The 19,478-nt window shown below is 44.1% G+C and overlaps 1 protein-coding gene across 4 annotated transcripts in view; it reads right to left on the bottom strand.

The window, feature by feature from the left end:
• Positions 1–3,910: 3,910 nt before the first annotated feature.
• Positions 3,911–19,478, bottom strand: part of TBC1D22B (TBC1 domain family member 22B) — a 66,747-nt gene continuing 51,179 nt past the window's right edge. For 2 of the 4 annotated variants that reach the window (XM_070584496.1, XM_070584498.1), the window contains 2 exons: positions 6,057–6,111; positions 3,911–5,904 (listed from right to left, as the gene is read on the bottom strand). In XM_070584496.1, the coding sequence (XP_070440597.1) occupies positions 5,801–5,904; positions 6,057–6,111 (159 nt within the window). In that variant the 3' untranslated portion in view covers positions 3,911–5,800. The remainder of the gene's footprint in view (positions 5,905–6,056; positions 6,112–19,478) is intronic. The other 2 variants (XM_070584497.1, XM_070584499.1) reach the window with 1 other exon arrangement.

Below are 19,478 nucleotides of genomic sequence, written 5' to 3'. Positions count from 1 at the left end.
TGCCAACCCCAAGATGACCCAGATGTTGGACTTGTCAGACAAAGACTTAAAACAGATATTATAACTATGCTCCATAAAGTAAAAGTAAATACACTTGAAATAAAGGGCAAGATAGAAGTTCTCAGCAGAGAAAGAGAAACTATAAAAAGAACCAAATGGAAATGTTAGAACCCAAAACCACAATATCTGAAACAAAAATTCACTTTACAGGCTCAATAGTAGAATGAAGATGACAGAAAAGGAGTCAATGAACTTGAAGATAGTTGAAGAGAAAGTATCTAATCTGAAGAACAGAAAGAAAAAAAAAGGATGAAAAAATAATGAACAGAGTCTTAGGGTGGGTCCAACATTCATATCAATGGAGTCCCAGGTGAGGAGTAAAAGATGAGTGCAGAAAAAATATATATTTGAAGAATAATGGCTGAAAGCTTCTTAAATTGGTGAAAGACATAAAATTATAGATTCAAGAAATTCAGTGGGCCCCAAACAGGATAAATGCAGAAAACAAACAAAAATACTCCAAAAAACAAAACAACCCACACTCAAACACATAATCAAACATCTGAAGCCCAAAGAAAAAGAAAACAATCTTAAAAGCAGTCTGAAAAACAATATGGGAGTTCCTCAGAATATTAAAAATAGAATTACCATAGAATCTAGCAATTCCACTTCTGCATATACCCAAAAGAACTGAAAGCAGGGTCTCAAATAGACATTTATATATACACCCCTGTTCATAGCAGCATTATTCACAGTAGCCAAAAAATGGATGTAAGCCAACTGACCATTGACAGATGAATGGAAAAACAAAATATGGTGTATATATATGATGGAATATTATTCAGCCTTAAAAAAGGAAGGAAATTCTGATATATGCCACAACATGGATGAACCTTGAGGACATTATGCTAAGTCAAATAAGCCAGCCACAAAAGACAAATACTGTATTGTTCCACTTACATGAGGTACCTAGAGCAGTCAAATTCGTAGAGACAGAGAGCAGAATGGTGGCTGTCAGGGGCTGAGATGAGGGGGAAATTGGGAGCTGTCCTTTCGTGGGTACAGAGTTTCCATTTTGCAAGATGAACACAGTTCTGGAGGTGGACAGTGGTGATGGTTACACAACAATGTGAATGTACTTAACACTACTGAACTGTACACTTAAAAATGATTACGATGGCAAATTTTATGTTATGTACATTTTGCCACAATTTTTTTTAAAAAAGCAGTCTGAGAAAAATGATGAATTAAATATAGAACAATGATTTCAACGACTGTGGGTTTCTAATCAGAAACTGAGGGAGCAAGAAGACAGTGGAAGAACATCTTTAAAGTGATGAAAGAAAATAACTATATTCAGAGAAAATATATACAGGAATGAAGGCAAAATAAAGACAACTCTCAGATGAAGGAAAACTGAGAGACTCGTTAGCACACCTGCTCTAAGAGAAATGCTCAGGGAAGTTCTTCAGGCGGAATGGAATTAATATCAGAGGGAAACTTGGAACATAAGGAATGAAGGGGGAACATAAATGGTAAGTTCTTTAAAATATGTATAATGAGAGCAAAAATTATAACAGTATCTGGTGAGGTTTTCAAAGTATGTGGACATAATGCATATAACAACTACAATGTAGAAAGGGGAGGTAAAAGGATCTGTATGGTTGTGAGGCTTTTACATTTTACTTAAAGTGATAAAATATTAACTGTAAGTAGACTATAAACTGGTATATATTGCAATCCTTAGAGCAACCTCTTAAAAAAACACAAAGATATATAGCCAAAAGTCAATAGATATATTAAAAGGGAATACTGAAAAATATTCAAATAATCCAAAAGGTGGAAGGAAATGGGGAACAAAAAACAAAGGGAACAGAAAACAAATAATATGGTAAACGTAAATCCAACCATATTAATATTCATTGTAAATGCCCTAAGGCACCAATTAAAAACAAGAGATTGTCACACTGGATTGGAGAACAAGACCCATGTCTTTAGGAAACCCACATTAAATATGAAGATATAGGTTAAAAAGATTGGAGACCAGTGGTTGGAAGAGAAGGTCTGGGTTTTCGTCTCTCAGATAGCTGGGTGGGTGGGACAGGTATGATGGGGTCACTACTGAGACAAGCTTGGTGTCCCTACAGCAAAAGTACTGAGTCCCCAGGATCTAGTCACAGACTCCCCACCACAGCTATCAGTTCAAGCAGGGACTGTCACACTCATCACCCAGAAGCCACAGCTCACAATCCACCTGCTGAACCAAACTGAATAGAGGTTTGCCCTGCTTCCAAGAATTCTAATTCAGCCTTTGCCAAAATAAGGGCATGCTTTGATTTGCTCTAGCTGTGGGTGTGCTGCAACTATCCTGGCAAATTGGCTCAGGCTCAGAAGATTCTGGTCTTGTGACAACGTGCTTTATGTTCTCTGGTTTTTGTGAATTTCATTTTTTTCATCATGAGTCTAAAATCCTCTTCTTGATGTCCAGGGCAGTTTCCAATACTGTCTCCAACCAGGAATTGAGTGTTGAAGTCCCAGGGAGAGGTATGAAGGGCTCAGTTACTGGGGCTTAGTTTCTGACTCCAATCCTTAAAGCTTTACAGAGACGTTCGACACGCAAAGTCCAATCCAAGACAAGCCAAATGCTGTCAACAAGAGGGTCTTGCCTCTAGAAGCAAATGGGGTCACTATTTGAGGAATCTGTGCTACTATCCCTTCACCGATGAATAAAAACAGAAGTAGGGCCTATTTGAGTAGAACTGTAGAGATTTAGAATGCAGAAACATTGGATAAACTGCAGGTCAGAGTATGCCAGGATTAGTTTGAAAGGTTTCATCAATTTTCTAATCATGACCAGACATTTCAGAAAAAGCTTGACTTCCTACATAAATTAAAAACAGAAATTTTGAATGAAGATTAGCTCAGATTAGTTATTTTCTCTATTAGCCTCAGGAACAACTAATGGCCTCAGTCTGAATAATATCAAGTAGAAATACTGTCCATGTTCTAGGACAAAGGTTCAATTCCAAGGTTAATTGTGAATATATGCTTATGGGAAATTCTCATCTCTACTTTTCAACTTATTTTCATAAGTTCTTATTGTAGAGATTGCTACCTGAATCCGAGAAACAGAATCCTGATTTTGAGCCAGGCACATGGTTGCCGGGAATAGACTAACCCCTCAACCTCCCCTGCAACTAGGGGTGACCCACCATGGGACTAAGTGCTGGCCTGTGAGTGGTAAGAAGAGGTACTATGGGGCAGCTTTCTGGAACCTTCCTTAAAACACTGCTGGCACATTTCGTTCATCCTTTTCTTTCTTTGTCCTTCGTTCTTTTTCCTTTGTCCTTTCTTTAATCCACTCTCTCGCTTGGATAATGGACATGGTAGCTGGAGTGCTAGTTGTCATCTTGACCATGAAGATCCAGAAAAGGAGTCCAGGTTTCTAAAGACTTTGTGAAACAGACTCATCACACCAGCCCTGGGTTGCCTACTTTTGAACTTTTATGTGAAGGAGAAGTAACTTCCCATGCTGTGCAAAGCAGTTATTTTTGGTTTCTGTTACATGTAGCAGAATTTGATCCTAATATAACTCCTAATGACTGAAACCAAGAAACACTCAAATGAGTCCTGCGAAGAAGTTCTGGGCAGAGGAACCATTCCAATCTATCCTTTGTAGAAGGAAAATGCAGTCAACTGCCTTTCTTGAGACAGGTTCACCTTCACAGAGCAGGTGCTCTCTGAGTGTTTGCTGACATCCTCTGAGACTGCCTTTTGATCTTCTGTTGATCCCCTGCTTGCCCTACAGAAGGCCTGTCCCCTATACTTACTATTATCAGCAAGAAAAACCCAAGAAAAGGACACTTCTTATGTTCCAGGTTACACAGATCCATCGGAGAAAAATCAGCAGTGGAGGAGGAAATACACTATTTATTTACAATTCTTTCACTTTATCCACAATTTCCCATACAAACATAAAAACTAAAAAAATAAAACCACCACTTGGGAACACAAGTGTCTTTCTTTAATTAGTCCAGTTGAGGGAGGTCACAAGCCCTCTCACTCTGTGAAGGAGACTATCGAGGCACACTGAAGGGGGAAAAGAAAAAGGTTAGGAAGAATGCCTGAGAAACAGCTCCAGATGAGAAATGTAACATGCCGTGGTGGGGCTTCACTGGCAGAGACACAAGGGTGTCACCCATGGGGACAATGCTCGACTTCCCAAGAGGATGACAACTGCTTGCCACCATGCCTCCCACTTAATTACCAAACACCAAAAATTGAACATGGGTCACACATCTCATGAGCTGTGTGGGGTGTGATGGTGACATCGGGGGACATCGAATGTCTCTCTCTGAGAAGAGCCCCAAACCCCAGGGACACACAGGAAACCTCTTTCCTTGGCACGGACAAGTCAGTCACAGCTTCTGTCTTGAATACAATGCTGACTTAAATACGTAAAAAACAAAAGCCCTCCCCAGATTCTGGGGGAAAGGCAGGGGCTAAAAACATGCAGAAGGGCTTCTGCCTCTGTAGTCCTCTCTCTGGGAGGTGGTGGGAATGAAGGGTGGGGAGCTCTGTCTGCTGAAGAGGGGAAGGAGCAGGGCAGACGCTCCAGAAAGGCCCGGGGAGGGGTGGGAAGAGAGGGGAGGAGAGAAAAACTCTGAGACGCTGATGTTTGGGATGGCTGCCAGTGGTTTTCAAGGCAGCTCCATCTGCTCAGCTATGCTCACCCTAGCAGACGCCCATTCACTTCCCTCACAGGAGGGCACTCAGAACCCAACCTGGAGGCGCTGAAGCCACCTGTCTGGCAACTTCATGTGTGCTAGTGACCGAGATTGCTTTCACATGTCAATGCACATTATAAATATAAAATCATATCTGCTACAAAGAGGACATATATTTGTACATCTTTACCCATATACATAATAACACAATTTACACATAATATCTTGGAGTGGGTCATCATGGAAAAAGGATGTGGAGAGGTAAAACGCCCCTTCTCACTCCCCTGCCCTGATCCTTCTCAAGGGACGCTCGTACACTTGGTCACTGGGGCCCTTGCCAGCTGGTTTTCATGGGGCTAGTCCGGACACAGAAATTCAGACATGTAACTAAATGCTGATGGGTGTGTAAACCCACCCACCCACACACACACACATTGGTGAGAAAAGGAAAAACAAAATTCCTAGCCCTTGGGTATAGGCCTCTTCCCAGAGTTCTAAGCATCTATGCCTCCTCCACCTGAAAACAATGGTCTTAAAAAGCTGCCCCTCACTGGCTCAGACTAGGGCAGAAGGGAGACGGCCAGGAGCAGGGGAGAGGGCGGAGGGGCCAGGAGTCTTTTGAAAACATAAGGCGTTTTTGACCTGTGATCAAATAAAACTATGTCACAAAAAGCAACAGTATCAGCTGGGGCTGGGAGGCAAATGACAGCCAGTCTGTGTAGGGACGATGTGAGTTGAGACCCTGAGCCTTCCCCTTCTTTTGTCCAGTTTCTTTTAAAGGGGCAGACAACCCTGTACCTCCTTTTCTGTCCTCTCCCAGAGCTGGGCCCATCCACACGGCATGGAATACTGATAGTGGTCCAAGAGACCCATCCCGAGACATGGAGTGGTGGACAGGCACGCCAAGAAGTTAAGACCTGGGCGGCGGACGTGAGCTTTTTACAGCAGGAGTGGCTCCTGGCCGGGGTCCACGGCTCGCACAGTGGCCACAGTGATCAGATTGCCATCAGAGATGGGGGCAGTCTGGATCCCCGCGGGGAGGCAGCACCTATCGGCGGTAGTGATTAGGGGCATCAGCAAACATGTACTTGAGTCTGTACGCCTCGGCAAGGAGCAACCCAATCTCTTCGTTGCCCCAGTGTATCGTAGGTAGGTTTTGTAGCAGCATGAGGAGACCCTGGAATGCAAGAAATGACTTTTATCATCCTGGGACTATAGAGCAAGGGACAAGCAGGCCCTGGAATGGGCCCCTTTCTCCTGGGTCACCCGTCCCAAAGGGTCTGGCCTCCCTCCTCCCAAGCAGCACACAGCCCTCGGCCCCTAGTTCACCTTCAGGAAGCCTTGAAAAGCCTCTGCTGATTCTCCGATCCACTAACACCTGCCTCTTTAAAAATATTACAGAGAATGACAACAATAAATAAGGATATTTAAAAGAGAAAGATAATTACTCATCATCCAAATATACCTCGTTAATTTTGAAGTGTTCCTTTTCAAGTCTTTTTTCCACATGCCATATTTCTTTAAATATTTTTAATCATAATTATGATTTTATATGCTTTTTAATCTTTTTTACTATAATTTTCATGTTTTTCCATGCAGCCTTCAAGAATGATTATACTCATTATCAGTCTTCCATCATGTGGCTAAACCCTAATTTACTCGACCATTTCTCTTTTGTTAGATACTTAATTTGCTTCCTTTCCTTTCAAACCTTTATTGATAAGACGGCTGCGTATCCTTTTGCATTTGACACCTTCCTCCTAATCCCAATGTTCACCTGTAATCACTACATGTCTCCTCTGCCCTGTTGTCCAAAGACCATCCTCAACCTACCTGTCCAGCTAATTTCCCACTGTTCCCAACGTACACGCCTCATGCAGCCAGGTCCACTTCAGCCAGGTTTAATTGTGCCTCCATGGTTTAATTTATGTTATTCCTTTCTCTGGGAATACCTTCTCTTTTCTCCTCCACCTATCTAAATCCTAGTCAGTCCCCAAAGCCCAGGTCCCTCAAACGGCTCCATGGAGACAGCCTATCAAAGAGGATATTAGAATAAAAAGTGAATGTGAGATTTTAGGTTATCTCTGTAATTTATTTACCCTTGATGCTGCTTCTCCTTCTTGTTCTTTCTCTCTCTTTCTTACCTGGATATTCTTCTCATTTTTCTGATTATAAAAACAATAGTAGCAAGACACAAAACCCAGAGCCATAAACAGACCGATATGTTTGATTATTTACAATTTTGAAACCTGAACACATCAAGAGGCACCAAAAACAAAGTTAAAATATAAGAAACTGACTATAAGAAAATATTTTAACACCTATAAAGACAAAAGGTTAATATCCATAATCAAAAAGGAGTGCCTACAAATCAATAAGAAAAAAGGGAAAACAATCAAATAGAAAAACAAATGAGTGCTGTGACCAGGTAAAGTACAGAATGCCAATGGCCCACCCACATGCTACGATTACTTTTAAAAACCCTGCCTTTGGCTGATCTGAACACTCCAGCAATGTTTTGTAGTTTTCAGTGTAAAGGTCTTGCATATCTTTTATGAGATTTCTTCCTTTACTAATAGAAACTTAGTTGGGCACAAAGCTGCCTGTGGCAAATCACTGCTAAGTATGGCCAATATGATTAAGTTCTGGCCTGTTCTGGAATGGTGTCCCTTCTGGGTTCTGCTCTAGACTTCTCCTTCTCTCCTTCCTGGAAAATGGATATAAGTGGAGGAGTGGAAGCAGTCATTTTAGATCATAGGATTAAAGTCATGTGTTGAAGATGGCAAAGCAACAAGACAGAAGAAATCTGCGTCCCTGCCACTCTGGAGCCATAGCGTTAACCCTGGATTGCTTACACTTAGACTGTTGATTGAAAAGAAGTAAACAATTACCTTGTTTTAAGCCACCGTTATTCTAGGGTCTTGGTTACAGGAGATGGGTTTCTATCATCTTAACAATAGGCCATGTCTATCAAAATCAGAAATGCACATGGTCTTTGATCCAGAAACTCTATTTCTATGTCCCTGTCCTGAGGAAATACTCATACTCCTGTACAAAGGTCTTCACTGCATCAGTGCTTCAGATAGTGGGGAAAAGACGCTAGGAAACTGTCCGTCAGTGTGGGCACGGTTAGATAAAGCACGGTTTTCCATATCGTGAAATACAAGGCAGCACCTACAATGAGTGAAGTAGGACTACACGTGCCAAGGTGGAAAGACATCTAAGACATTTTTAGAGGGAAAAAAAGGAAGTTGCAGAAAAATACTTACGGTATGACCTCACTTAGGTAAATGAGAAAACACAACAATGCATTTGTATATGTATATGTATATACAAGTTTTAGAAGGCTGGGTGGTATACCATCAACAGTGGTTACCTCTGGGGATGGGAGAGTTTCACTTTTTTCTCATTATACTTTTATATCTTTCGAGCCCCTTGTTTTCAATTTTTACAATAAAGTGTTTGTACATTACTTGTGTGACAGAACATTTTTTTCCTGGTAATACAGATTCTGTGGAAGTTTTGTCTAGTAAAAAGTAAAAAAAGGCAGAAAATAAATTACCCATAACTTCACAATCAAGTGGAAGCCACTCTTAAACATCTGGGCATATTTCCTTCCAGTCCTTTTTCTGCACATTTTACACAGTTGAAATATTTCCTCCACATAATTTTGAATCTATTTAGCATTTATCATAAGCATTTCCTCTAATATTAAAAAGTCCTGTATACGTTTTCAATGGCCAAAGAATTTTCAGATGTACCATAATTTACTCTACATCTTCCTGTTTTGAGCACTTAATTATTTCTGATTTTTCACTATAATGAACAGCCTTGAGCATAAAGCCATATTTTAGATTATCTCCTTGGGCTAAATTACAAGCAATTAAATTACGGTGTCAAAGCACATGTACGTCTTAAAGGTACTTAATGCTCACCAAGAAAATACGTTCCAGAACAATGTTCATTTCCCTAGATCTCCACCAGGACTGAATACTCTCATTAAACAAACAGACTTGGTTAATTGTGACCCCTTTCTCAGAGATCTCCAAGCCTGAGAACAGAACTCAAAGCCTTCAATCGAAATGGTGCTGAACCCACAGGAAGAATGTAATGAGAAAGCAGTCAGGCTATGTGCTTCTCCCTATGTCCACACTCTCCCAACCACGGTTGCTGGCATCCACCTTCTCTCTTTCCCATACCCTCCAGGTAAACACCCCCTCCCATCACATCCTTGTTACTGAATTCACTCAACCAGACCAGTTACTCAACCAATTGTGGAGACTCAACCCACCCGGATGCTAATGTTGCTTTTATCTTTTTTCTTTTTCTCCCCAAAGCCCCAGTACATAGTTGTATATCATAGTTATAAATCATTCTAATTCATCTATGTGGGATGCCGCCACAGCCTGGCTTGATGAGTGGTCTGTAGGTCTGCGCCCAGGATCCGAACCTGAGAACCCCAGCGTGCGATCTTAACCACTTGGCCATGGGGCGGGCCCTTAATGTTGCTTTTAAAAATCTTGCTTTCAGCTGATCTGAACCTCTCTGGAGTGCTTGTTTCTCACAATAACAATTCTCTCTGGGTTCTGTCGTGGCCTCAGTTCTGTCCTTTATGTCTGCCTCATGTCTGCTTTTTTTTTTTTTTAAAGAATCATCATTTCTATCTCAACTTATTTTTATAAATGTTGCCCTCAGAATATAATACCTTCCCCCATGAACTCCCTAACCTCTGGCCCCTTTGCCTCTTCTCTCTTGCTTCCTATTCCTTCCCCCAAGTGCCCCCACCCCCACAAACTGGAAAAGGCATCCCTCTTTCCGCCAGCATCCTCCTCTGGGAGTCGACTTTATTCTAACTCTGGCAGACTCTCTGCTACAGAGGTCTTAACCTCTTCTGTACCTCAGACTCTCCAGCTGTCTGGTGAAGCCTATGGATTACTTCTCAGAATAAAGGCTTAAATACGTAAAATAAAATACATAGTACCACAAAGGAAACCAGTTAAATTGAAATACAGTTATCAAAATATTTTAACAACTTGTGATATTGCAAAATTTGTACTTTATTAATATATTCTATAACAAGATCTAAAGGCAGATTAAAAAACTACTGTAATTTCAAAGTAGTGATACACATAAACAATGTTTTGAGATATCTTCAACAACTTAATATGATATGAAAATACTTGCCATTAGTGACAAAGACAGGTACTGCTAATATTACTGTGCTTTGTGGCCTATGTTCACTAAGATAGAAAATGCTAACTTTGAGTTAGGGGTCATTGAAAATAAAACTGTAACTACTTTTCCAGTCACATTCAGGGATCCCCTCACCTCTAAATTTGGACCCTGGCTAAAGCCGCTTGCTCTGATAGCTGGCCCTTCTCTCCATCCATACCACAGCCCATAAGAACTCTTAGACTTTCCTTTGGAGTCTAGTTTAACACCCGTGTCCACAGTAACACTAATATTACATTTTTTAACTTAATTCATTCATTGGAAAACTTTCTTTTTTTGTACAAATTGCTTTGGTTAGGATAGAATTTCATTCCCACTTTCAGTGACCTTGCTGGGTGGGGTCACATTGCTCTCCTACTTCTTGAGGAAATACCTCATTGACCCGCCTTCCAGGGAAGGGGAGCTGAAGGAAGGACACTTGCTCAGCCTCATCCAGAACACAAGCAAGAAGATTCCAGCGGCCTGGAGCCTCAATGAGACCCTTAGGGCTTCTAGTGATCGTCTCACCTGTGATCACAATCAGTGGTTCCAACTAGGCTGCGAGAGCTGAAGTGATGGCAGGAGCTCTTGAAAATACATGGGCCCAAGCCTCATTCCTGGAATTCTGGATTCTCAAGACCTGGGATGGCACCTGGCAATCCACACCTTTCACAAACTTCTCCACTGATTCCAATAGGCAACCAGGTTTGGGGTTGCCACTAGAGGGATTAAAAAGTACACTTGGGATGCAGGCCTATTAGTGAGATCCCAAGGAAGGAAACTCCCAGACGGCACACAGAGAGTGACCTTTCATTAAATAAATTAAGGTAAATCTGTAAACTGGAATACCCTGTAGCTAAGGTACTAATGTTCTCATAATTTTTGCACAAGTATATACTCACGTAATGTGTAAAAAATACGAAAATGAGGAAATGATGTAGATCTATATTTTTTGACATTATACAAGATCCACTATATTTTACAAAGTGATAAAAAGAAGTTACAAAAAAACAAAGTACACAAGGTTGTTCCATTAATGGTTACACACAGCACGTGTTTATTTGTATAGATTTGCATGGCAAAATGTCTGGAAGGAAATACATCACCTTTATGTGGTAAGATCTCAGATACCTGATATTTTTCTTTTTGCTTACTGGCATTTTCTAATTTTTCTATAATGGTTACAAACACTTGCATAATTGATAAACAAAAACAACCAACAAAGGGGTGATCTCTCTAGGCGAGAGCATTCTTTGCTAGGATAGGATCTACCTGCAATTTCCAATTCTTCTAGCCTTGCTGGAAACCTCCCAGAAGCCTTGAAAGAATTCTACCCCTAGCCGAGTTAACCTCCCCACCTCCCCCAAGGGCACTGAGGCTTGGGTATGAGGAACCACTCTGCCACCTGGTGGCTATCCCTAGGAACTTCACCCCCATCAGTGCTATAACAATGGGAACCCTGCCCAATGTACTGATACATTTGGGATAGAGATAAAGAGGTAGAAACCGAATAACCATGGCTGGGGGAGGAAGGTGTTAAGCACACATGAGCTGCTTTTATCTAGGGGTAGAGAAGAGACACTGCAGGGCAGGGAACGACTGAAGCTTTGTTACAAAGCCAGCTCATGGGAGCACTAAGCATGACATGTGTCAGATGAAACACTACAGTCGTGAGAAGACAGCTTGCAGGGTAAGCAGCAGAGAGCAGTTCCAAATTAACGGAAAGGGGGCAATGGCTTTCACAGCTGAAAAGTTGAAAATGGCTGAAATAGCAGAAAAGGGCCTGGCCCAGGTATCTGCTGAGAATCCACAGATCCCGAAGGAGGAGGAATATGGCAAAAGAGAAATTTGAGCCATGTGTGAGGGGGAAAAGACGACCATTAGATACGGGGGCCAAAGGAGAAGGGTAGTAGGTAATAAGCAGAGATCTTCGTGAGGAGAAGGTACAGGGGAAGCCATTAGAGAATGTCCAGTGGATGGAAGAGCGGAGAGGAAGAGGGAGAGCTCCGCGGATGATCCCCTCTGATGGCGGTTACCACTTACTGAGCACTGACCACACACCACGCGCTCTGAATGCTTTAGACGGACTCTGCATTAACTTGTTCAGTCGTCACATCAGCTTTATGAGATCCATATTATTACCTCCATTTACAGATGAGGAAATTACGTCACAGAGGTTAAGGAACTTGCCCAGGATCACAGAGTTGTGCTGGGCTGGGATCTGAACCCAGGCCATCTGGTTCTAGAGCTTGTGCTCACAACCACTAGGCTACATACTGCTTGCCTTGGCATGAGAAGAGAAATGGGGCATAATATGGAAGGAACAGAAAGAAAAGAAGTCATAGAAGAGGCTGTTTCAAAGGAAGTGGGAAGAGTTGATTAATTTTCTTTTTTTTTTTTGAGGAAGATTAGCTCTGAGCTAACTGCTGCCAATCCACCTCTTTTTGCTGAGGAAGGCCAGCCCTGAGCTAACATCCATGCCCATCTTCCTCCACTTTATATGCGGGACGCCTACCACAGCATGGCTTGCCAAGTGGTGCCATGTCCGCACCTGGGATCTGAACCAGCAAACCCCGGACCACCGAGAAGCGGAACGTGCGCATTTAACCGCTGCGCCACCGGGCCAGCCCCAAGTTGCTTAATTTTACTCAGTGAAAAGGGCCAAGCACAACAAAGATAGGATACGTAATAATTAACAGCAAAAGAACTTAAAAGCTACACAAAATGTAAGCTATTAGATCAGATATTGTGTAGAAACCACTTCACAATAGTGAAACACTCTTTGCAAATGTAAAGTGTATTCAGGCGTGTAAAAATGCTTTCCTAGTCAAATAAGTACTTTAAAACAAATCCTTCCTGTTTTGAGAATCAGTGAGGTAGCAAAACAATGCCCCTGGTCTCAATAGAAACTTTCAAAAGACATATCCTTGGATGCAAACGTTTTGAGAATCAAGCTTACTCTCTGGTTTCCCCGATGTCAAGGTGCCTAGTACATTTAGGAACTTTCCTCTCAGAGAAAGTCCTGTCGAGTCCCCCTCAATGGCTTGTTTTGTTTATGCATCTAGGAATCAAGTCCTTTCTCAAACCAGCTTGCTTTGGGTGGAAGATCTTCAGTTCCTGGGGTTCCCTCTGAACCCCTCCTCTGGGCAGGATTCAAAGTGGCAATTCAGGGGCTCTCTGTAAAGATGGGGCCAAGTCTAGGCACCGTTCCCCAATCCCACCCTCGAGTTTCTGCAGTGGTGGTGGGTGGCTGCCGTCTGCTTCAAGGGACGTATTTACGTTTAGTTTGTCATTTAGGCCAGGAACATCCCACAGGTTTAGCACTGTTTCATTTAATAACTCTGACCTGTGTCCTACAAAAGACACTTTCAGAGTGGGAATCTCTCCAAGGCTTTCTTCCGTAAGATGAAAGCAAAGGATTCTGAGACCAGCTGCTCCTCTGGCTTAGAGTCATAAGCTGGTCCCCTCGACTCCCTTGCCAGCTCCTTCGTACGGATTTAAAGGAACTTTGATTATTAGTCCTTAGAGTCCCCCCGAACTCAGTTCTGCACCATCTGAGGCCTTGCTGGCACCTGCCCTGACATCTTTGTTGGGTTCCACACTCTTCTGGACTCTGACAAGTGCTGCTTTCCCTGAGATGAGTTTTTAAACTGTAGGGTGACCAGGCATTTGCTCAGACGTCTGTTCTTTCTGATTTGAGCACATGCTTTTCCTAGATACATTATGCTATAGTCGAATAGTTTTCAGGCTCCCTGTGGGTTACTTTATTCTGTACAATTTTTTTTTGTTTTTTAATATAAATTAAGGATTTATTATAAAATTTAAGATGTTAACCTCTCATTGTCAGTGATTCAAGAAAACAAGCCCATGTGCCCTGGGTGGGGGTGGAGACTAAAAGTCAGGCTCAGGAGCAGGCCAACAGGCACTCGTTTACAACCTCTGGCAGAGGGGCGTTCTCAAGGGCAGCTGCCACCCACTCCTTATTCGCAAGCTGCTTGTTCACTGCATGCTCTAAGGAATGGGTCCCTGGTGTAATGTTCATCTTGAAACGCTTGGGAAGGGATCACAGAAGCTTGACCCTGATGGGCCTTGGTGACCTTGATGGACAGGCCAATAAGGGTGGCCACACTGCAGTGTGGAAGGGTGGGTGTGGAAGCTTCGGCCACTGTGCTCTCAGTGCTCACTTGAACCTGGACTTGCTCTCCTACATTCAATTCTTCTAGTGTCAGTAGACGCTCTGGGTCATCAATGGAGCACTCGTAGATGGGGGGGTCGGCATTCTCTAGGAGGCCACCTCCACTACACTGCTGTCCGCCATCGCAGAACCACTGCACCTATATAAATTTTCTGTATGTTGTTTGTCTGAGTGCCACAGTTTGGCAAGGCTCATGCTCTTCTAAACACATACTGAACTTGCGACTTTTTGCGCTGCTTCCCTTCTCCCTCCCAGCAACTCCTTTTATTTTGGCTGTAACTATGTGGCAGTGCACTGACCCACGGAGGGCCTGCCACGTGCTTTCTCACTCACAATCTCACTCAGATATCCTGCCCTGGATTTGACATTAGCCTGCTTTGGGAAGTCTCTCCCAAAGTCTGACGCCCACAACCTGCATCAATGATGTACTCTGCCATTCACGTCAGAAATAAAAACATATTTTCCAGTGACCTAATTCTGTGGCTTTCCCAGCCTCTTTCAACATTCCAGGTTTAGCCTTGGCCAGAGGGCAGAGATGAAAGCCCACTCTCATTGCTACAATTTTGTTACTTAACAATGGAGTAGTAAACCCCCGTGACTCCCTAGGTCACTCAGCTGGCCTTGTGGGATGGGACAAGGCCTCCCTCCGCCTTCCAGCCCCAAAAAGCCAGCAGTGCAAGTCAAGGCCCAGACATCACCGGGCCAGGCTTTAGGGTGGGGGCTGCTGACGTGACACAGGAAGGGGGTCAACATTGCCCTGTTTTAGAATCAAGCCCCATCTCCTTCCCACTGTCTTCTCCAAAGTCAGTCCTGGTGGCCTCTCCCTCAGCCCGGGACACTCCGGCTACCCTGCCTTCTCCCTGCCGCTTCCCTCCCCCAACACCTCAGCCTCTTACCCCTGCAGGGCCCATGCTCTGGCCGTTCCTCTGCCAGGAAAACTCAGGGGATGTTTGTGTGGAGGCCACAGCTGCAGGGTCCTCTACCTCTCCATCAAGGAGCTAGCACCTGGCAAAGTGCGGGCCAGGGGCAAGCGCTGAGAAGGATTTGCTCTTGGTGTGGCCCCACATCAGAGTGGGGATGGCACGCCTCTCAGCTCTCACACGCTCAGCCTAGTTCCTCAGAGAGTCACTTTGCTTACCTCCTCCTTTTAGGACCCGCAGTGGCCTTCACAGGCCCCCTGGGCAGATACAGCCCTCTTCAGGCTCACAGCTAGCAGAGAGAAGCCCTTCCTTGGGGGCGCACACCTGCACGTGGAGGCCCCGCTGCATTAGGGTCCTCACATCCAAGGCTGACATTGCTCTACCCAAGTGCCACTAAAGCTTCCCCTAAGCCGGGGAGGTTCCCCCCCGTCACTGCTCATGCCCCAGGCACACTCAGTGCTGCATAACGTCTTGCACAGCCACCCCCCCACATCTCCTGGTTCTATGACTTGTCAGCCCTGAATGCTAGCAGTCACTCTTTTTCCTGTAAACCTCCAAGTTGCCAAAAACAAGATCCTCACTTGGTATCAAAATTCAAGTATGCTCATTTGCTCCTCAGCCTTCCCATGTGAGAAAGGAATCCATTATCCATTTTGACGTAATTTTTACACGGTCAACTGTCTATCTGTAGGTGGATTTTAGTGTTGTTGCATTTTCTTCCGTCCATTTATCTTCCTCCCAACCTTTCAATAGTGGCCTCATGACAAAGTGAACCATGTGCCCTTCTCCTATCATGCACCCTCCCATCGTTTTTTTGTTTTTTAACTTTTTAAATGCAGCATAACATGCATATAATAACTACACAAGTTAAGTGTACAGCTGGATGACTTTTTACATACAGAACCACCACCCAGATCAAGATGGAGCACACTTCCTGTGTCCCAGAAGACTCAGGTTCCTCCCCAGCCAAGACTCCTCCGCAACCACTGACCTGACCTAAACCATCAACTGGTTTTGCCTGTTCTTGAAATTCACATAAGTGCTTTCCTACAACCTTATTTCCAAAGTTATCATGACACCTTTAAATACTTTTTAGTGGCCAAAAACACTAGCTTAACCAGGGCTCCTTGGAGAAACGGTTGATTCCAAGCTTGGGGCAAAGAATATACAAGATCAGCCCAGAACATCTTGTGGTGCCACAAAGTAAGGACGTGCTTCAAAAATGATGGGGCCAGGAAGACACAGGAGCCAACCTGAAGGTGCACCCAAGGGCCAAAGCTGGGACGATCTGAGCAGTAAAATAAATAATGACAGTGTTGGATAACCTATAAAATAAATACCCATGAATTGTACATAGATATAAATAAACACTTGAATAAATAAACGGGAGAGAAGGAACAGCTCTCCCTTAGAGGAGAATGCCAATGAATAAACATAGAAGGAATGATGAAAATAGAAAATTGCCATTAGGCAAACATCACAGTAATGAATGTGACAGGCAAGAACCATTAACGGATGTTAAAATTAGTGGGTGAATGAACAATGAGAAACGGTGCAACTGCATAGTCTCCCCAGAAAATATGTATCAATTACCAAGGAGGAAAGAGTAACTTTACAGTGGAGAAGCCTGGCAGATCCACCTAAGCCAAGTGATCAAGGGCAGCAGTAACAAGACATGCCAACACCAAGGACCTCATGACACGATGTCCTGAGGACACACCACCTCTATGGTTTCTTCACGCCTTCTCCGAGGCATGATCCTCAATTTCATCATGAGAAAACATGAGACAAGCCTAAATTAAGGGACATTCTGCCAAATAACTAATCAGTATTCTTCAAAAGTCTTGAAAATTTTCATTGTCATGGAAGACAAAGACAGACTTAAGAACTGTCGAAGATTAGGATCCTGGTCTAGAAAAAGGACATTAATGGGAAAACTGGTAAAATTCAAATAAGGTCTATAGATTAATAGTATTTTATCAATATGAATTTCCTGGTTGGTTAACTGTAGCAGTTGTGTAAGATATAAACATTAAATGGAAATGGGTGGGGTACATGGAAACTCTCTACTACTTTTGCAACATTTTGTAAGTGTAAAATTATTTCAAAATAAAGAGTTAAAGAGAGAGAGAGAGAAACACTTTTAAAACCCAGTGTCAGTGGACTCCCTCCTCCCTGGTGCGCCTGAGTCTGACCCTTGGCCCTTGGTGTGCAGTGGCCCTGATACCTGGCAGCTCTTGCAGGGCCGGGAGCCCAGGCCCCTCTCTGCTCCAGCAACCTGCATGGCTGCATCAGCCGTGGGGAACGCTAGAGCCCCTCCTTCCCACAGAGACGTGGGGGTGGCTTCGAGCCCCCTGGGAGGGAGAGCATGAAAGGGAACCAGGAGGTCACAGGTCCTTCTGGCAGCGGAAGGAGAAAAACCCGGGAGCCAGAATAGTGGCAGATCAAAAGGACGACTTTGGAGGACTCCTTTTTCAATTTGAAAACCACTGATTTTTGTTAAACCTTAACATTGTGAGAAGAAAGCCTGCTAGCAATCATCAATGAGAAGGCAGAAGTGGGGGGCCGGGGGGCGAGTCTTGGAGCGGGGTGGCGGCAGAGGCAGCAAAGCACAATCCACACACACAGCACAGATTCCAGGTTTCTACCACTTACTCCCTGGGTGACCTTGGCCTAGTTATTTAATTGCACTGTGACTCAGTTTCCCCATCCGTAAAGCGGGGGCAGTAACTACGGTCTACCTTGTGAGACTGTTGCAAGGGTTAAACGAATTAACACAGGTAAGCATTTAGAATAGTGCTCAGCACATTACAAATGCTGAGAATTAACTATTATTAGATTGAACCTTATGAAATTGCCTACATTTGACTGTTCTAACCTGTGAACAATTTCATATCATTCAACCTAACATTATCATCATTATCCTATTACACCAGCCCAGGCTGAGGGGCTCCCTCTACCACGAAAGAGTGCTGGCCCAGCTCTGCTGGAAGCTCTCATTTCCAGCAGCCCACGGGCCCCAGAGGACCAGTACCTGTGCATGGATGGGCCTCAGGTTCCCGTGCCCAGAGGTCTCAGGAAGGAAACCTCTTAATGTGATCCTCCGGCCATTAGTTTTTGGTTCATTCGTCCAGGCAGTGTGACCCCAGACAACTGCCTGGCAGGGAGAAGCAGGTGCCCTTGCTTCTGGGGGCTTTTGCCATAGCTGGGCATTGCCCTCTACCCCTGCACCCTCAGACACCTGCTCTCCAGCCCCGTTTGTTCACCTGGCTCGGCACTTTCACCCAGGATTAGCCTGGCATAATTTGCTCAGGGAAGTTAAAAACCGCTTAATCAGAGACTTGGGTTCCTAAAGCTCTGTCTACTTCACTGCTTGCCAGACTCACGAGTACACAGCGAGGAGGAGGAGTGTGAATGACAACCAGCTCACTGTTTTGAGGCCTACATGCAAAGTACAGCGTTCTAACTGCTTCACATGTGTTAAGTTGTATAATCCTCATAACAGCCCTAGGAGGTAGGTACTCTCATCACCATTTTACAGGTAAGAAAACTGAGGCACAGAGAGCCTAGCTACCTGCTGGAGGCTGCACACCTTGAAAAGTAGCAGAGCCAAGACTTGCCCTCAGGCAGCCTGGCTCCAGAGCCTGCGGCTTAACCACCGCACTGTGCGCTACTCTGCACGGTGCCCAACTTTAGAAGGAAGGTGCTGCCTGCCCCTGATCCCGCTCCACTGGCTCCCCTCACAGCTGGCTCTTCTTTCCTGCTCTTAATTTAAGGGGCACAAATGCCTGGCCTGCTGAACCCGCCACAATCTAATGTTTATTTCTGCAGCTACTTCACCTGGTTTTTCTTGGAGTCATGCAGCTTCTAGGCCTAAAACTTCCCCCCGAGGCGAGGCCTCCTTGCTCTCGGGGACGCCTGTGCGCTGACAGAGCTTCCCTGGCAGGGATTTAATCAGAGGTGGCCCGCTAGCAGTCAGGCCATGCGGTCCCCTCGCCCCGCCGCAGTCACGGCTGCTATCTCACAATCTCACACCACATGCTGGTGCCCTTGTTCCTCACACCTGGGCCACACGTCTGTCCCCTAACGGACACCGCCTGTCTTTCCTAACACAGTCAGGCACATTTTTTCTTTTATTATTCAAAGAATTATAAGACTGTGGGGGTGGGAGGAACTTTGCAGACTATCCAGTTTAGTCGCCTATTCTGTTTCATCTAAAAGAAAGAGGTGAGACTCCTCCATGAGTAGGACTAACTGAGGTGTTCACACAGCAGTGGATAAAAAGCCCCATTGCTATTCTTTGGGTAACTGCAGAAAGACCCCAAATCCATCAGATAATGGAATATGCTAGCCAGTACAGAAGAACATCTCTATGTCTAACATAGTTTTAAAGTCATATAGACTATTGTCCTATGCTGTCAATAC

The sequence above is a fragment of the Equus przewalskii genome, chromosome 19 (assembly GCF_037783145.1).
Source record: "Equus przewalskii isolate Varuska chromosome 19, EquPr2, whole genome shotgun sequence".
NCBI classification, from domain to species: domain Eukaryota; kingdom Metazoa; phylum Chordata; class Mammalia; order Perissodactyla; family Equidae; genus Equus; species Equus przewalskii.
The sequence above is the reverse complement of the archived record's forward strand: the minus strand, read 5'-3'. Positions and strand labels throughout refer to the sequence as shown.